The sequence below is a fragment of the Lagopus muta genome, chromosome 4 (assembly GCF_023343835.1).
Source record: "Lagopus muta isolate bLagMut1 chromosome 4, bLagMut1 primary, whole genome shotgun sequence".
NCBI lineage: Eukaryota > Metazoa > Chordata > Aves > Galliformes > Phasianidae > Lagopus > Lagopus muta.
This window is the reverse complement of record NC_064436.1, coordinates 63,486,056-63,502,816: the sequence shown is the minus strand read 5'-3', so window position 1 is coordinate 63,502,816 and position 16,761 is coordinate 63,486,056. Positions and strand designations below refer to the sequence as shown.

The following is a 16,761-nucleotide window of genomic DNA, read 5'->3' as shown; positions in this document are numbered from 1 at the left end:
TGAAGGTGTGATTTCACTTGCATCATCATGAGGCCTACATGCATGAAAAAGATGGGGTTCTGAAAGTCAGGGTGTCAAACATATACGATTAGGCTAGCATCAAAGGAATTTATACGTGTTGCCTTTCCACCCTTATTTCAACCATATTTGACATATTTCAGAAAGAACATTCAGTGCTCTCCAGGCACTTACCCAGCAGCAGGAGGACTATCACCTCTATCAAGCTTTACATCCACTGTCTTTTGATTCGTCTCTAACTCATTAATAATTTTGTCTATCTGACCAATCATCCGGTTCACTCTTTTGGTCAGTCGCTTGCTCGCCTTTGATTCTTCCACTACTTCTTCCTGGCCAGCTTTAGAAAGCTCCTTTATTTCTTGCAAATCCTAAAAGAAATGGTCAGGAAGAAAAACTTTTTGCATGTCTGAATTCTTAATGACACTGCAGTCTAGAGATGAGTATTTCAAGACAGGGGCCCCTTGTAAATGAAATCTAAATGATGATATACAAAGTCAAAATGAAATCAGAACCAACTCTTAACACTGTAGCCATTTTCATAAATTCTTTCAATGGTATTTGCCACAATCATAGAATCACCAGGGATTGGAAAAATCCTACAAGATCATCCAGTCCAACCACCCACCGATCACCAACAGCTCCCACTAAACCATGTTCCTCAGCTCAGTGTCTAAACGTTCCCTTATCACCTTCCTGGGCAGCCCATTCCAGCACCCAGACACAACCTTCAAGAGATTGAATACAATCCCAGTTAACTTAAGGCATCTAAAATACTGACACTATGTTTGATAAGAAAGAACTGCAGCACGTTTAGCACCTATTACTCAGGTCACACAGGGAATAAGAGTAGGAACAGCACTCTCTTCTGGAGGGAACAACTCCAATGATTTTAACTACTTGTTTAATGTGTTTAAAGCCTAAAGCTCTGCACTGCCCTCTAAAGCAGTATAAAACTCAGCTAGCAAATACAAGCTAACAGACATCCAAGTAAGATAATCTTTAACTATATAGGTCATTTATTCTAAAACTGAACAAGAACAGATTTTATTATTATTATTATTACTATTTTGTTTTTTAAGCAATCTCACCTCGTTATATTCCTGGATATCACCCTTCAGTTCCTCAAGCTCCTCCTTTTCCTTTGTTAGCGATTTCTTCTGTTCCTGCAGCTTGTTACAAGCATCACTCAGCATGTCAATCTCCTCCTTAGTTATTTCCTCACCCTGTAACAGAAAATACAAATCAGTGAGAGACATGTGTGTGATTTTCCTAATAAAATAAAATAAATTCACAAGATAGGAAGGACACACTTCAGGTTCTTCATCCATGTTCAGAGCCAACACAGTATAGACTGGCATTCTGAACCTCACACAGAGATCATAAATACTGAGAATTAGCTTGCCACAGTACTGTTTAAGCACACTAGTATCTAGTTCAGGTACTGTGATTCATTACAAGGGTTTTGGCTATTTGAAATCCTACACATAGTTGCCTCATTAAAGAAAGAAAGGTTTTACCTCCTTCTGTACTGAATGGAAAACCTGAATAACTGAGAAATGACTCAGGCATCACATACAGGAAATACTCATCACACAAGATTTTGCAGAGCAAAGTTCAGGATGTTGAGTTGAAACAAAATCTTCAGTATCTTTTCTAATTATACAGATGAACATTCAAAGTTTGCAAAGCCTATATGCCTCTTGAAATGCTGAGAATAAAATTGAACTCCCAACAGATTACATCAAAAATACAATTTCAAGAATGACTCATTAAAAATGCTAAAATCCTATGACAGCAGATCCAGCTAGTGCATTACATAAATCCTACCCAGACACCAGCTTTTGTTCTGAAGGAAAGAGCTCTGAACAGATATATAAGCACAGTACAGAAAGACACATGTAAACAAAAGGATGATATACTTCCAAGAAAAAAACACAGAACTTCACAAACTACATACAGCCCTTTCAACAACAGTTTCACTATACTGCTACCTACACAGATATCAACATCATTTCTAATTTTAAGTGCAAAACAACAAAAACCTTCAACCCCAAAAAACAACAACCAGAAAGTAGCTGTTTGAAAAATTCCTCTGCCACAAATAAAATTAAACAATTTCAAGAAGTCAGTAGTTTAATATTCACCCCCTCCCCCCTTGTAACAGACAACATGGCACATTAATGTGAAAAAAAAAAGCCTGAAGCAAAACGTTTAGTTCCCCTAATAATTCAACCTTGAACAATCTTTCAGTACTCCTCAGATTATTATGCTGCTACCATTAGAACCTGCTTATTAAACAAATAATGTTATGCTAATAACAGATAATGATGCTGCCCAGGAAAAACAGGAGACAGTACAATATTGATGTATCCTGTAAAACATTGAGGTACACTGTTTAACACTTTAATTAATGGCCTCTGTGATGGTACAGCTGAAACACGTTAAGCCATGTTGACCAACATATTAAAGAAATGGCAGGAAGGTATACTAAAAACATTTTTATAGTGTACATACAGCACATACATCTGTTTAAAAGAAGTCAGTGTAGATCTAGTACAGACTAGTTCCAACTTTGGAAAGTCTAGTTCCTTGTTCAATGCTTTAGTCTTATCTGTATCCTCTAAAAGGAAAAAAGCCACTTACATTTATCTACTCATGTCCACACCTTCCTCATGTTAAGTACAAACATCCATAGACCCATGTCTACAGTCATGTCTACAGTCAGTGGAAATGCCCCACAAAATAAGTGCATTAGTTTCAGTGACAGAGACAAAGGAAATGCTGAATTTTTTATGAGCCAGTTTCAGTTGTTACACTGGTGATTAAGAATTTGCAGTCACATTACCTTAATGCCTTCCAGTATGGGTGCTGTATCTTTCAACGTTTCCATATCTGCTTTTGCCAGCTCTTGCTTGCTGTCCATAGCCACCTGACTTTCTTTAACTTGCAGAACAGCTGGTTCAATATCTACTGCCAACTCCACTTCTTTCTAAATTTGACAGACCCAAGAAGTTCAATTAAAACAAAGATAGAATTGTCTTTATTAGCACCAGCAAATAATGGTTTCTTAAAATACAAGTAATTGCCTAAGGAGATGCAGACATTTTTGTAACATTAAAAACTTTCAGCATATGGAGTGGTTTCATACTAACATGCCCAACTGCACCTAATGGACCATGCCTGTGAGCACATAAGGCTTAAGGCATGCAATAAGCCAGGCCAGCAGCTTTCATGCTCAAGTATTATACCAATGACACTACCTGACTAATGAAGGAAAAAAAAGAAAAGAGCCAAAAGGTAAGAACAATCACAATTTACACTAAGGAAAAATACAACGAGAAAACCAGCCCAAAAACTTAAAAAACAAAGCAAACATAAACCTCTTACTCTCTTGGTAGTTGAATGTTTCCTCTTATGACTCTGATTAAGAAGAATCAGAGATACATAAGAGGCAGCATTTGAGGTTTCACACTGAATCCTCCTATGCTGCATTCTGTTTTAATATCTTTCCACGTTTTCCATAAGTGGATTTAAAGTTTGGTTTCTTGCAGGCAACACCCAAAACAGAGACAATCGCTCGTAACATGCTAATTTTACACTGCTAACATTTATTTCTCAGTAGCTGAGAACAGAACTTACCGCAGCTGCAACCTGAAGAGTTTCTTTGGCTTTCTCTGCAGCTTCAGATATTCTTTCCATCTCTTTTTCCTCATTTTCTTTTCTGATGGCTTCTTCTTCCTGAAGCGTTGCCTCCAGCCGTGCTTTGTTATCTACTTTTTCACCTTCAACTTCTGCCACTTTGACTTGAGCCTCTTTGGCCTAAAAGTAATGCAAGAAATATATAAAAATCTGTGTGTGTTGATATAATGCAAAAAAGTTCAAATATCATTGAGACAGGTAGTGTAGGAATGCTAATAAATACAGCTGAAATTGCAAAAAGTTGTCTTTTTTCCATTTTTCAGAAAAAAATTCTCTTTGTAAATAAGAATTTTCCACTCTGAAAATATGATCTATTCTTCATTCTCTCAACAGCACAAATATATTTTTTTCAAACAGTCTCTCTCTACAAAACATTGACATACTCATCATCAAACACTGAATTAAATGTATTTCTTGAACTTGTCTGGATTACAAGTTTCGCTTTTGCCATTTCTAATCTGCCGTTTCTGATTCTGTCTACATGCTATGTAAGTTTGGTTTGTGGCCTCTATGTTGAGGAACTAAATTAGTATGTTAAATGTACAGAGATGCACAGAATTCTTAGTTGTACGTTATACAGTAGAATAGGAATCTGCATAAATGAAAGTTCAGTATGTTCAGTCAGACTGGAACATTCTGAGAACTCTATCAGAGAAAAAAATCAGTCTTGAAGAGATCTAAAGGTAAACAATTGTGCACCCATTTTCAACTGCTAGCTGAGTTTAATTTTAACACTGAATAGAGTTTTCATAAATAAGGTGAACGAAGAAAAACAGTTCTTTAGTTCACAATTTTTTTTTATATTTATTGGAGGACCACGTATTTGAAAACCCCATAAAAATGTTCTGTTTCTGAGTTACAAGAAACAGAACAGAACTAATTTTAACATTTATTTTTAAGTGATAACTACCTTCCATCATGACAGAAAAGAAAGAACTCCCATTAAAAAAAACAAATCCCACTAGTGGAAATGATTAATTTTAGTAGATCTCTTTCTTCCACAAACCAAAAGTCTGAACAGTAACACTGGAAAAATAACTCAGAAAAGAACACACGGGGTGAAACAATATGCAAGTCTTGTGAAGAAGATAAGGTAATTCTACCCCCATGCTATTTTTGGACAAAGCCAAATTCATATAAGCAACTGAGCAAACCATGATAGTTTCTAGTGCCAAAAGGAAACCAGTGAAGTCAAGAGAGATACCCCAGTCTGCCATGCCTCATACTTAACTTTCAAAAAATTTTAAGATAGCATTGCCCTAAAAAGCCTAAGGAAATAGCTGAATTCTCATTCTTTTGACATAACATAAAGCCTTACAAACTTCCAAGTTAATGCAGTATTTCAACCATAACAGAATCTCACTTATGAACATCTCCACCTCTGTTCTTCATGAAGCAGAAAATTGCAATCACTTTCACCCTTCGTTCTTAAATAAGGCCTGAGAAATCCCATCCCTACGTGAGACTGAATTCATCTGGAACAACCACCAATATTCAGAAGAAAAAAAAAAATCCATACAGTAATTTAAAACTTCACATCCATCTCTCATTAACCATAACCAACATAGCAGTAGAGAGGCTACAAACACTCCACCTCAGCACCTTTGTATTTCCTACGGCATAACTAGGTGTAAGAAGTGCATGCTGTACCTTCCTACACTACAATTCTCTCCCTTGTGCAACAAAATGCTGCCTTTCATTTGCCTTATCAAACCCATCCACAGCCCATTTCTATGTTTTAGCATCATCCATGTAAACTTCTACCTCCTCCACCCCCCCCCACCTTTTTTCTTTTTTTTTTTTAAAAAAGCTTTTCAAGGAAAAGAAAGAGACCAAGAATATCTACTGTTCTAAACACATCTTCAGTGACTGTACTGCAAGTTAGTTACAGATAGTATAAATCACACTTACAACACTCTCTGGTAGTGTCTGAAGTGTTGTTTTGAGCTGATCAGCTGGAGAAAGCGTGTCTGGAAGATACATGGCTCTGGACAAAATGAGCAATGAAGTAGGGATTTCCTGGTTCAAGTGCAGATCTAGCCACTACGAATGAAATACATAAAACACAAGCCTTCAGCTTTTGGAAGTCTTTCTCTTCTTATAAATTAACACATGCATACAAAAAAAGTGCAAACACTAATTTTTTTAACCTCTAGTTATTGATAAATATCCTAATACAGGAACTACAGGCTCTAACAGTATTGAAATACAGTGATTGCATTGAGAAAGAGACCTGAAAAAGAGAATATTTTTTTTCATATGCATCATCTTCTGAATCGGGTAACCAAAAGATAAGCTTTCTTTTCTCCAAGATTTACCAGGAGAAACACACTTTACAGATTAATAGCAATAATTCACAAGACAAAGAGGCATAAGTGAAAACATATTTTGAATATGTTTAAACATCATCATGAAAACATCACGACCCAGCTAAAAATCACAAGTCTACCCCTATTCTGTACTTAGAGGGAACACATTACAAAAGCTTATTAAGAAGACTATTTTAGCTAAGTCTTTAATGAGAGGAGCAGCAAAATGATTTTATCCGAATGATAACAAAAAATCGTAGTTAGCAATTAAGTTTGTGTATACAGTCTTGCAAAAACATACCTGTTTGAGCTGTTCCTTGAGACGTTCCTCTGTCACACCAAGGGCTCTCATCCCTCGTGCACGACACGCTGCCTGCAGTTCTTTAACAGTCAGGGTATCAACTCCTTCTTCAGCAATCATCTGCACAAAACGCAGAATAAACTTCAATACGTAACTGCTCAAATCTGAAGAACCACCAGTGCACACTCAGAAGCCTGCATTTTTAGAATAGCCACTAGAGGCTGCTGTGGTAACACAAAGCAGCCTCCACTATTCATAAAACAGCAGCAAATATTACACTGCAGTCCAAGCCTTTTTGTTGCAAGTTAGCTCAAATTAAGGAGAGGAAAATGCCTAGAAAAACTATGTATACACGCACACACGATTTTCTCTTGTTACACATGAACATTATTAACCAGTACATATCTAGAATGACTCACTTTGTCATCTGCTTTTATACTTCTCAACCTCATAGTCAGCTGGAAGCGGAGGAAGTTATTTGTCCCAATTGACTGAAGTTCCAGCAATTTACAAAGTGCCACCAACTGAGGCCTGGTTAGATTGTCCAGAGTCAACTCATCTTCAAATAGTTTCGAGAACCTCAGGATTTCCTCATTACTTGGTCTTTCCCCAGTCTCCCTGATCTGTAAGAACAGCAGAGATACAAAAAGCTTTTCAAAACAAATCTTACAATTGAGCATTATTTTGAGCTGTAAAAACTGTTTTCACTTGGCAGGTACTTTGCATCAGTTTTGCTAATAGCAAATGGGATGAAAGGAAGTCATGGAAGAATTTCTGTTTTAAAAAGTACTTGTTTCCTATAAAGGACAAAAGAATGGTATTGATGATATTAACAGTTTCCAACAGCAATGTGTCATATACGTGGCTAGATAAAACGCATCAAACCCAACAATTAGTGCATGTGTACACTAACGATTAGCTCTCTCTGAATAGGCACTGCCTTGAGATAACTCAAAATAGCTGAGAGGATAAACAGTAGCTACAGGAGTCACATGGGCATATGCACTTTCTGGCACCATACTTAGTAAACACAAAAGCACATTGAAAATATCTCTCTCTGAAGATACACTGAGAAGTACACTGTGATTTCAAATGGCAAAATTTTTGTGATCTTCGCCCTATGAAACACTATTTTCACCTACCTAAGCTCTCTCCAGAACTGCATTTGCTTCAAACTACAAGAGGGGTGATTTAGATTAGATAGAATAGCATTAGTTTATTCATCTATCATATCTCTCTTCTTTCCAGAGAGATGGTAGGTGCCCCATCCCTGCAGACACTCAAGGTCAGACTGCATGGGGCTCTGAGCACCACGGAGCTGTAGGTGTCCCTGTTCATTGCAGGGGAGTTGGACTAAATGGTCTTCAAGGGGTCCTTTCCAATTCAAATGATCCTACCATTGTACAAAAAAGGAAAAAAGCCTATTTCCTGAGGGCGCACACAAACTTCATCCTGACTTCCAAAGCAAGGCAGGTAAGTTCTGGAATTCTGAAGGAAACATGTTATGACTGTAATTCATGGCTTCTGGCAAATACTTCACCACGGAAGCAGCATAAGAGAACAGCAGAAAGGTGGGGAAACATTTCACCTTTCTTTTGTATTTCTTATTACAGCAAAATGACATCAGTAAAATTCATCTCTGTAGCACAAACGAGAAAGCTACGGTCATAAAAAGCACACCCACACATAAGGAAAGCAGATCCTGAAGCTTCTTTTTAGTCATCACAAGAAGTTGGAACTCGTCTAGAAAGTGTGGAGTGATACATGTTAATTTCCATAGAAGTCAACCTATGAATTTAAATTCTCAGAAGTTGTTTCAGATAAAAATGAAATGCTCCCAATATGAATCATAACAGTGGCATGTTCCCCAGAGTCCACAGACAAGGACTAGAGGCATGCTTCAGCTGCTAGTCACTGTAACTACCCAATCAAGACCTTCTGCACATGAAGAAGAATAGAAACAAATGACTGCAAATAAGTTTGCAAGTACACGGCCTTTGCAAGCAGATACTTGCACAACCTTTCAACAGCACTACCATTATCTGAGGCAACCCATTTGCTGCCATCAACTTATTACTTCATCTTCTAAAAACTTTATTCTCAGGCAAAGCTCAAGCTTGAAAAGCCCAGTCTAAAATACCTGGAGTTTTGTGCCTTTTTCAAGAGCTTAAAACTCTCAGCCATACTCCCAGCCTCTGGCAGTAGCAGATGGTTATTGCCTTGACAGCTCCATGATACAGAAATTATAAATGTGCGTGGATGGAGATGAATCCTATGCTGAGGAGATTTAGAAAGGTATTCTTTATCTCCCCAGAGAATAGCTTACCTCCAACTCAGTGAAAGGAAACACTAACAACCCAGAGACAGTCCATTTTGGAGGCAGATATCTGACGTTCAATCTTTATTCCAGCAACTGCTTGCTAATAGAGAAATTTTGTACCAAACATATCAGGAAAATCCTAAGTTCTAGTCATTATCATGAAGGATTTCAGCAGCACAGAAACTGCTGAAAAACATTTTTATACACGGGATTAAATATATCAAAAAAAAAAAAAAAAAAAAAGGGGGGGGCAAATTTTACACTTCCCCCAGTGAGTTTTAATCAGGTAATTAGGAAATATTTTTTCTTCACATTTTATACTCAATGTTCATAAAAACAGGCCCAAAACAACATGAGCTGTCACTCACTGCATGTGTTATCTTTTTGATGTCTGAATAACTAATGAACAAAGAAACAAGAAAAGAACACCCCCTCCCTGGAAGCATTCGAGGCCAGGCTGGATGGAGCTTTGAGCAACCTGGTCTAGAGGGAGATGTGTCTGCCCATAGCAGGGGGTTGGAACAAATGAAAAAACACTTAAAAAAAAAAAAAAAGACAATTACCTTTTGAAAGAATGTTGAAAAATCTTTTGTAACGTTTCCTTTAGCTGCTTTATTTTTTAAGGCCATCTCCTCAATTGTATCTTGAAGGAATTTAGCTAATTCAAGCTTCACTCTCAGTTGTTTCTTTAATCTTTCCTCCTGTTAAAAACAAACAAGCAAAAAAAAAAACAAAAAAACAACGTTGTTTTTTTAGGTTTCATCCAGAAATATCTGTGCTAAAATACCACAACTTCTGCCCTCAGACGAGTTATTTATATGCTGGTTCTGAACTTCTGCTGTAACACACTTCACAAGAGGACATGTACACAAAGATCACCAAACCACATTAAAAGATAGGCCAACCAGCTGGAAGCTCCACGAAGCTTGAGGTGCAATGCCAACAAGAAAGTAGATCTTAAGGCCTCACCTACAACTGCTGACATGCACCCATCAAAACAGCATGAAGGCAGACAAAAAACATTCACCAATACTTTGATTGTAGTCATCATTGATAATGACCTAAAATAAGTGTTGGATGCAGCTAAAACATTATTTAGGTCAAATACTAGAATAAAAAAGTACTCAGAACACAGGTCTATAGTAGATCATTTCAAGTAATCAGCATTAAAATCCCTCTCAATCTTATAAAAACACATCTCAAGTTCAGTTGCTCATATATGTAACTTCTGAACATTATTTCCTGTCTTTATTTCATAAATTAAACAGCTGTTTTCCCATTTCTATTTTAAATAGCAATTTTCTCTTCCATACATATTTGACAAAACAAGAAACTGAAACACAATTCAGCAAATACTGAAGCACTGTTTACTTTAAAATCCTGACCTCCTAACCCTACTGAAATGCACAGCTACCAATAATGCACATGTAGATCTAATTCCTTATCTCTTGTCAACTCATTTAAAATTTTACTTTGTCCTAAAAAAAAACTGTTTACTTAGTAGTAATATATTATGACTTTATACAGCAATATAAAGCTCTACACATCATTAGAACAGCTCAATATCAATTGAATGTAAGTTGCCAAATCTTCTTGCTGAAATCTTTTTAGACTAAAATAACTTGTAAACTGTGATCTGGACTGTAACAATACATGCATTTTCCCACCCCATAAAATAAAAATAAAAATGAACCACTGCAATGCTTATTGCTTACAACACCATATTTTTCAGAAGACACTTCATCCTACAACCAAGAATGAAATGACTACTTTTATTATGAGATTCTACAAACAGGTACAGCAGGTATAAAATACGTTCAGGTAACATTCACAACATAAGCTTAAGTTCTTCTAAACATCCTCCTGGATCACAAATTCAGACTTACCTTCTTAGACTTTGTCTCAAACGTAGAGGGAAGCATATTAGGGAACAACTTTAGAGCTACTGGAAGCAGAAACTCCATAAATGGGACAACGAGAAACACGAGAAAAGGAACCAAGCGGAAGAGATCAGCACATATCCGAAGAAACTGGAGGAAATAAAACAAATGTACAGATAAGCAAAGTTTCATACGTTTATTTAAAAAACCTTGATGCCTTTATTTAAAAAAACATCTGCCTTACCAAAAACACCTGCACATGTGCACTTGTTAGAAAGGAAATGTAACATAACACAAGAAGAGAGAATGTGAAGAAGTCAGTCAATTTTTGGTATCTTTTTCTTACAGTTACTATATGCTACAGAGCACCAAGTCACCATTTTTAATACCACAGAAAGCATTTCAAAACCTTCACTGTGTCTCAATAGGATTACTGAGCAAGTATCTCATTTAAACCTCTTAAAAGCACCTGAAAACAGGAGGTGGTCATTTGTTGTTGTTAAATCTGCTTAACCTCTTTTATTCATCTTTATTTGTGCTCCACCACTTCTTACATGCATGAGCTGCTGCAGACTGAGTAATCAAGAGTAAAATGAAGGGCTCCTCCCCTCTGCCTTCTAACAATTGTAACATAGATTTAAACCCAGGGTAATGAGCTCTGCTTTGTAGAGGGATGTTTTGTTGTTGTTTTTTTGTTGTTGTTTTTAAATCATGGCTTTTTTGGAGCAGTAGCCCACTGCAACAGGCAGCTGCATTAGTTACTGAGTTGAGAATGGCCTGAAATAAATATCATCCTTTTGATTTCTGTACACCCACAACTGCATGTATTAGGCTGTACAGTCTATAATCAAATTTTTACGACTGTGGAGCTGAATAATTTGGTTTATATTAGAGCAGTGTGCTGTTTTGTAACATAAATAACCAGTTCCTGTGAATAACATCAGTTTCTAAATCAGAGAAAGGCCAGAAGTGCACTCCTGTCCCAGCACTGTCAGTCAGCACTATGACTTAATAAACAGTTATGACTGGCAGAAAATAGCAACAGAAATGCTACCACACAAGTAAATGTGCATTTCCCCCTGCATCCCCTCCCCACAGCTTGTGCCAATCTGGAGAGCGACAGGCAGTACAGGCTGCACGCTGCTACAGAACAGCTTTGCTAGAGTACAAAACCAATACAGCTTTAATCCATTTTCTCAGCATAAAACCATCCAGAAGTATTATATGCAGTTTAAGCACAAGCTCTGCAGATGTAAAGGCCGGCATTTTTCTTTCTATATAAAAAAATGCAGTTTCCCAGAAAGGAAGCTTTGTCCATTGTTTGCAGGCTCAAAGGCATTTCCATTCACTCCAACAATAGCAGATAAATGACAACCAGAGAGTTCGAAAGGATGTAAGAAAGTTCAGAAGGGAATGTTAAGAGTCAGAAGAACGGACATTTTCCCTGAGGAAAAAAACTTCAAAAAAATACACAGAATGCAATCTACTGCTCCTATTTCTACTCACTCTCTATATTTAGATACTGAAGGTACTTATCTAAGATGAAATCCAAATCTAAGGAAGGAGTTTTACAACCAGATTAAGTTAATCTGAGATGCCATATTAAATGTGCACTAGCAGGCACACCTCCAATCCAGCTAAAACTGACGTGTAAACACACACACAGGATGCAGATCAGTGCAAAACAAAAGGAGACAGAGTAGGCAAGGGGAAGATCTTGCATTTAAGCACCAAGCCAGGCTGCAGCAGCACAGCCCTGCCTCAGCTTACATAAATCACAGACCTACACTAAGAGCTCTGCACAGACACTGAATACAGTGGTGCATGATTCCACACATTGCTTGGCAGTAGCATGAAGAACTTGTGATTGCTCTGTATCCCCTGCTACAGCTCGTGTACTGCACCACTCAACTCTTCACTCTTCTGCAGGACAGAAGGCTCTGCAGAGCCAATATACTTGCCACCAATTCTATAGCATTTAATGCCCTGAACATCCCTGCTGCAAAAAGCATCATCAGAGAAATTAGTTTTTGAACAGTCAGTATCATATTTTACACATTTAATTTTTCCTGACTTATCATCTAAATGTACACGAGTGATGCTGTTGAATCTAAAGCCTGCCAGCAATTGTACAAGCAGAATTTTGTAACTGAGTTTTGGTTTACATAAGCAATAGCGTCCTTGCATTAACCACGCTGCAATTGCTTGTTAATGTGGTTAGATTACTCAGATATCTTTCCATTATTGCCTCCAAAGAGGAAGGAAAAGGCAAGCAGAAATAATTCATTTGTCAGTTTGAGTGAAGATAAGATTTTTCTAGGACTGTTGGTTCACACATGGCTTATTACATTTAAAAGAGTATGCACTTCAAATACTAAGAATTTCAGGCACAACTCTTACATACCTAGCATGAAAGACTTAAGACTTCTTTAAAATCAGATGTCACACCACAATTTAAGGATGATCCGATTTAAAAACAAAAAAAAACTGTGCTGAAACAAACCTAAAAAAGGCTTTAAAGAAGCACGTGCAAGGGGTTTCGTTCAGCTGCAGACCGGTTTGCTTTTCACTGGCCTGGGTTCAAGGCCTACCACGACTCTTCCATTCCAGAGGCAGGACATCCTCTACCTCCATATGAAGAATGTACACCGCTTAGATTGAGAAAGTAAAACAGCCATAGTTCTTCAAATTACTTTTCCCTACAATTTCTGCACTGGAATGCCTACAGATTTCATCATTAGAGAAGCTTTACCAATGTAAACACCAACTTTATCTATGCAAGAAACTTCTGTTTTATTTAAAATAAGAGAATCAACAGTGGAAGCTCTCATCTGCAATAAATAAAATTCAGGAAGGCCAAACAACTACACAACTACGAGAAAGACAGCTCTATGCTCACTGGACGTCAGCACTGGAGAGGAATCTAGTGAATAAATTCCTCTACTGACTGGATGGAGCATGTGCTCATCCAAAGACAACACATTGCTCCTGACTGTTCAAGCCTTCTAGTACACACTTCTCATCTTTCAGCAGAAACACTTCTGTGGGATTTCTCTTTTTTCCTGTTTGTGCAATTTCTCAGAAGTATGGATCAGCAGATCTGAGACAGGCAGAAAAGCCAGTGGTTCCAGTCCTGCCTTATGGAAGACATCTGTGAATTAACTGCTTTTGCTTAGTCTTCCTGGTACTCCAGAGCCTCAAACAAGAACTTCCCAAGGTCCTGCTGTCCTCGTTTCCCCTGCTCTCCTCAGCTGCTCTTTCTTGGCACTACATAATCCCCTGTCTTATGTCAGCATACACTTTTAAATTTATTGCTGAGCAACGATTCAACTGGCTCAGCTGCCAAATACACTCTTACACCAGCATTAAAGAGTAGAACAAAAATAAGTCGCGTGAAGATGCTGGGACCAAATGCCATCAACCTCTGCTGCTGCAGAGAGAGCCCAGCCACAATAAATGATGAAAACCACACGTACCTTTCTGTCATGCGTCTGATCTGGTGGATGTACAAAAAGAAACATTTCTGCATAGTTCACTGAGATGTGCTGCTTTCAAATTATCCATGAAAATGCTCGATTATGCAACTAAGCTTATCAATAAATCATTAAAGCATTCGTATTTTTGAACATTTAGGAACGTTTTTAGGACCCAAATTTAACACACTGCCTCTGTAGCACACCAATCTGCAGACATTTATACTTAACCACCAGAGGCACCAACCACTCCTGTTGCCAGAATACATACACATTTTATTCTCCAACATCTCATCCACCACAATTTTTTCAAAACCAGATGAAGATTTTTTGAGTTTTAAAAGAACTCAATTTGATGATCTGTACAAGCTGTTTACATATATTGTCCAAATCTTCTTCTCAAAAATTCTTTCAAGCTTTTCTAAAATGGTCATCTTTACACAATTTCAAAGAGTGTAAGCTGCACGGCACGTGGAAAACATAAAGACTTCTCTCAAGTTATCTGTTCAGAGCAGAATTATCTCACAAACACATTTATAACTGAAACCGAAATAACACCACACTGTTAACCATGAAGTTAAACTACATCTTCTACTTTATTTTCTTTTTTTTTGGTTTTGCTTTTAGAACCAAGTTGGCACAAAACCAACCTTTGCTAGAAGTGTTTTGCCTCCATCTTTTCAGCTGAAAACGTAAAATAGAGAAAGTGATCATGTTTACACGTGTAACTGGATGGGAACTTGAGAAGAAACCACAGTTGCTGCTCACATGCCAAAGCAGAAAAATCAGCTTTTCTAACTAGCAAAAGAATTTATCTCCAACTTTTTTTTTCTCCAGACACAGAGCAAGAGAAGATATATATGCTCGTGTATCATTTAGAAACAGAGTAGTCACATTTCTAAACAGCATATTTTGTTGTTTTAATGGTAGGTTCAAAGAGCCATACCGAGGGAAAAGACTTAAAACAGTTGGGAATCAAATCAGAAGTTCTTAGTGCCTACGTGAGGCAAAGGAGGGAAATTCATACAGCCATTTTAACTCTAGGAAGAAAACGCAAAAAAGAATGAATTCAGGTTAAATAAAATGGAGCAATCATTAAGGATACTAAAATGAAATTGGTATTTACTCAGTACCTGTCTCCGTTCTCGACGTGACAGAGTATTTCCATGCAGTATTCGCCAGAGCATCCTTGCAGCTATTTTTGTGTCAATCCAGAGTAATCGAAAACCATGGTAGTAGTGCTTTAGCTCATCCACAATCTTCTGTCCAATAGATTTTTTCACAACTTCCACTTCTGTTGGACTATATACCGGACCTCCTTCTTCCAGCTTCTTGTTTTTGTCCTTCAAGGACTTCAGGGACTTTTCAACTATGGAGTCATCTTGAAGAGAACGTGAAGAATGCCACCACCTAACCGGAAGATACTTGGGTCCTAAAACACCCATGGCTGCCAGGGGCATCCATGAGCCAGAAGAGCTCCTAAGAGTAAAGTACGTTCGTTCCGATGCTTTAGTCCACCAGCAGCAGTGATCTTTTTTGGAGTATGTGTAAACAGGAGCGACACCAGTGCAATATTTAAAGTGTACAGTCCTTCAAAAGAGAAGAAAGAGCATTAAAAACTAACAATACATGGTGCGTCGGTTGAGGAATATGTATGTATGCACCACTTATTCAGAGAGATTTATTTACAAATCTCAAGATCAGGATGTCTAAATCTGACAACAAATCAAACAAATCCATCAAACGAAAACCAACCAAACAAAGCCAAAACAAAAAACAAAACCTGAAAAAATTCTGCAGTGGATTCTCCTTAAAACTACTTGGAAAAGGTAACTTATTTTACACAAGTTAAATGAAAAGCAGCAAACAGAAGTGCTCTCCACTTGAAAATAAATCTGTAAAACCGTAAGTAACATAAAACCCCTTCTATTATTTCTTTTATTTAAACAAAACAGTTAAGATACTGCAGACTATAGGCTTGGGTCAGGTACTGAGTTAGGGGAAGAGGATTAGCATCAGAGAGATCTGATTTCATTGGAATTCCTCCCTTACTCTCTCCCCGATCTTGTTTTCTTTTTTCAGAAGAAACTTTACACGTGAACTTCCACTGTGGTTCTGAGGTGGTGCACACAGGACTAACAGAATGTGGCTCTTTCTCTTATATTAAATGCAAACTGAAGTCAGAAGGAAAGTGTTATTAAATAACTTGAAACAATAGATACACATTAGAAGACAAGAAATGCCTCTCTTTAAATACACTTCCACTACAAGATGCTGGATGCAGAGCTTTCTTCCCAAGCTCTCCTGCTTTGAATCTTGGATGTGTGCAGGCATGTTTCATTTTATTTCAAGGAGCAACATCACAGTAACAGCAGCTTTTAGCACAAGAGCTTCTCAAAACAAACCAACCAACCCACAACCTAAAAACCAGTGATTTCTGTCACAACATTCTGTTTATATTACAGAAGTAAATCAGTAAGTTTTCATACTTCCCGAAGACAGAATATAGCATCATGCATCATAGCAATCTATAAAAAAAGCCAACTGAGACTTGAAAAAAGTCTATATATTAAAACCTCTCATAATTAATTATGTAGCAAGTGATACAGACCTGACAATACTGAAGAAAGGAATCACTTTATGTTTTGTAACATATTGAGTAAGTTTGCAGATGACACCAAGTTGGGAGGTGGTGTCGATCTGCCTGAGGGCAGGGAAGCCCTGCAGAGGGATCTAGATAAGCTGGATCGCTGGGCTGAGG

At 37.6% G+C, this 16,761-nt stretch overlaps 1 protein-coding gene across 1 annotated transcript in view; it reads right to left on the bottom strand.

The window, feature by feature from the left end:
• LETM1 (leucine zipper and EF-hand containing transmembrane protein 1) overlaps positions 1–16,761 on the bottom strand; it is a 29,062-nt gene that overhangs the window by 7,565 nt on the left and 4,736 nt on the right. The window contains exons 3-12 of the mRNA XM_048942835.1: positions 15,134–15,590; positions 10,534–10,677; positions 9,211–9,348; positions 6,747–6,950; positions 6,328–6,447; positions 5,629–5,760; positions 3,658–3,837; positions 2,864–3,007; positions 1,107–1,241; positions 193–386 (exon numbers count right to left, since the gene is read on the bottom strand). Of these exons, the coding sequence (XP_048798792.1) occupies positions 193–386; positions 1,107–1,241; positions 2,864–3,007; positions 3,658–3,837; positions 5,629–5,760; positions 6,328–6,447; positions 6,747–6,950; positions 9,211–9,348; positions 10,534–10,677; positions 15,134–15,590 (1,848 nt within the window). The remainder of the gene's footprint in view (positions 1–192; positions 387–1,106; positions 1,242–2,863; positions 3,008–3,657; positions 3,838–5,628; positions 5,761–6,327; positions 6,448–6,746; positions 6,951–9,210; positions 9,349–10,533; positions 10,678–15,133; positions 15,591–16,761) is intronic.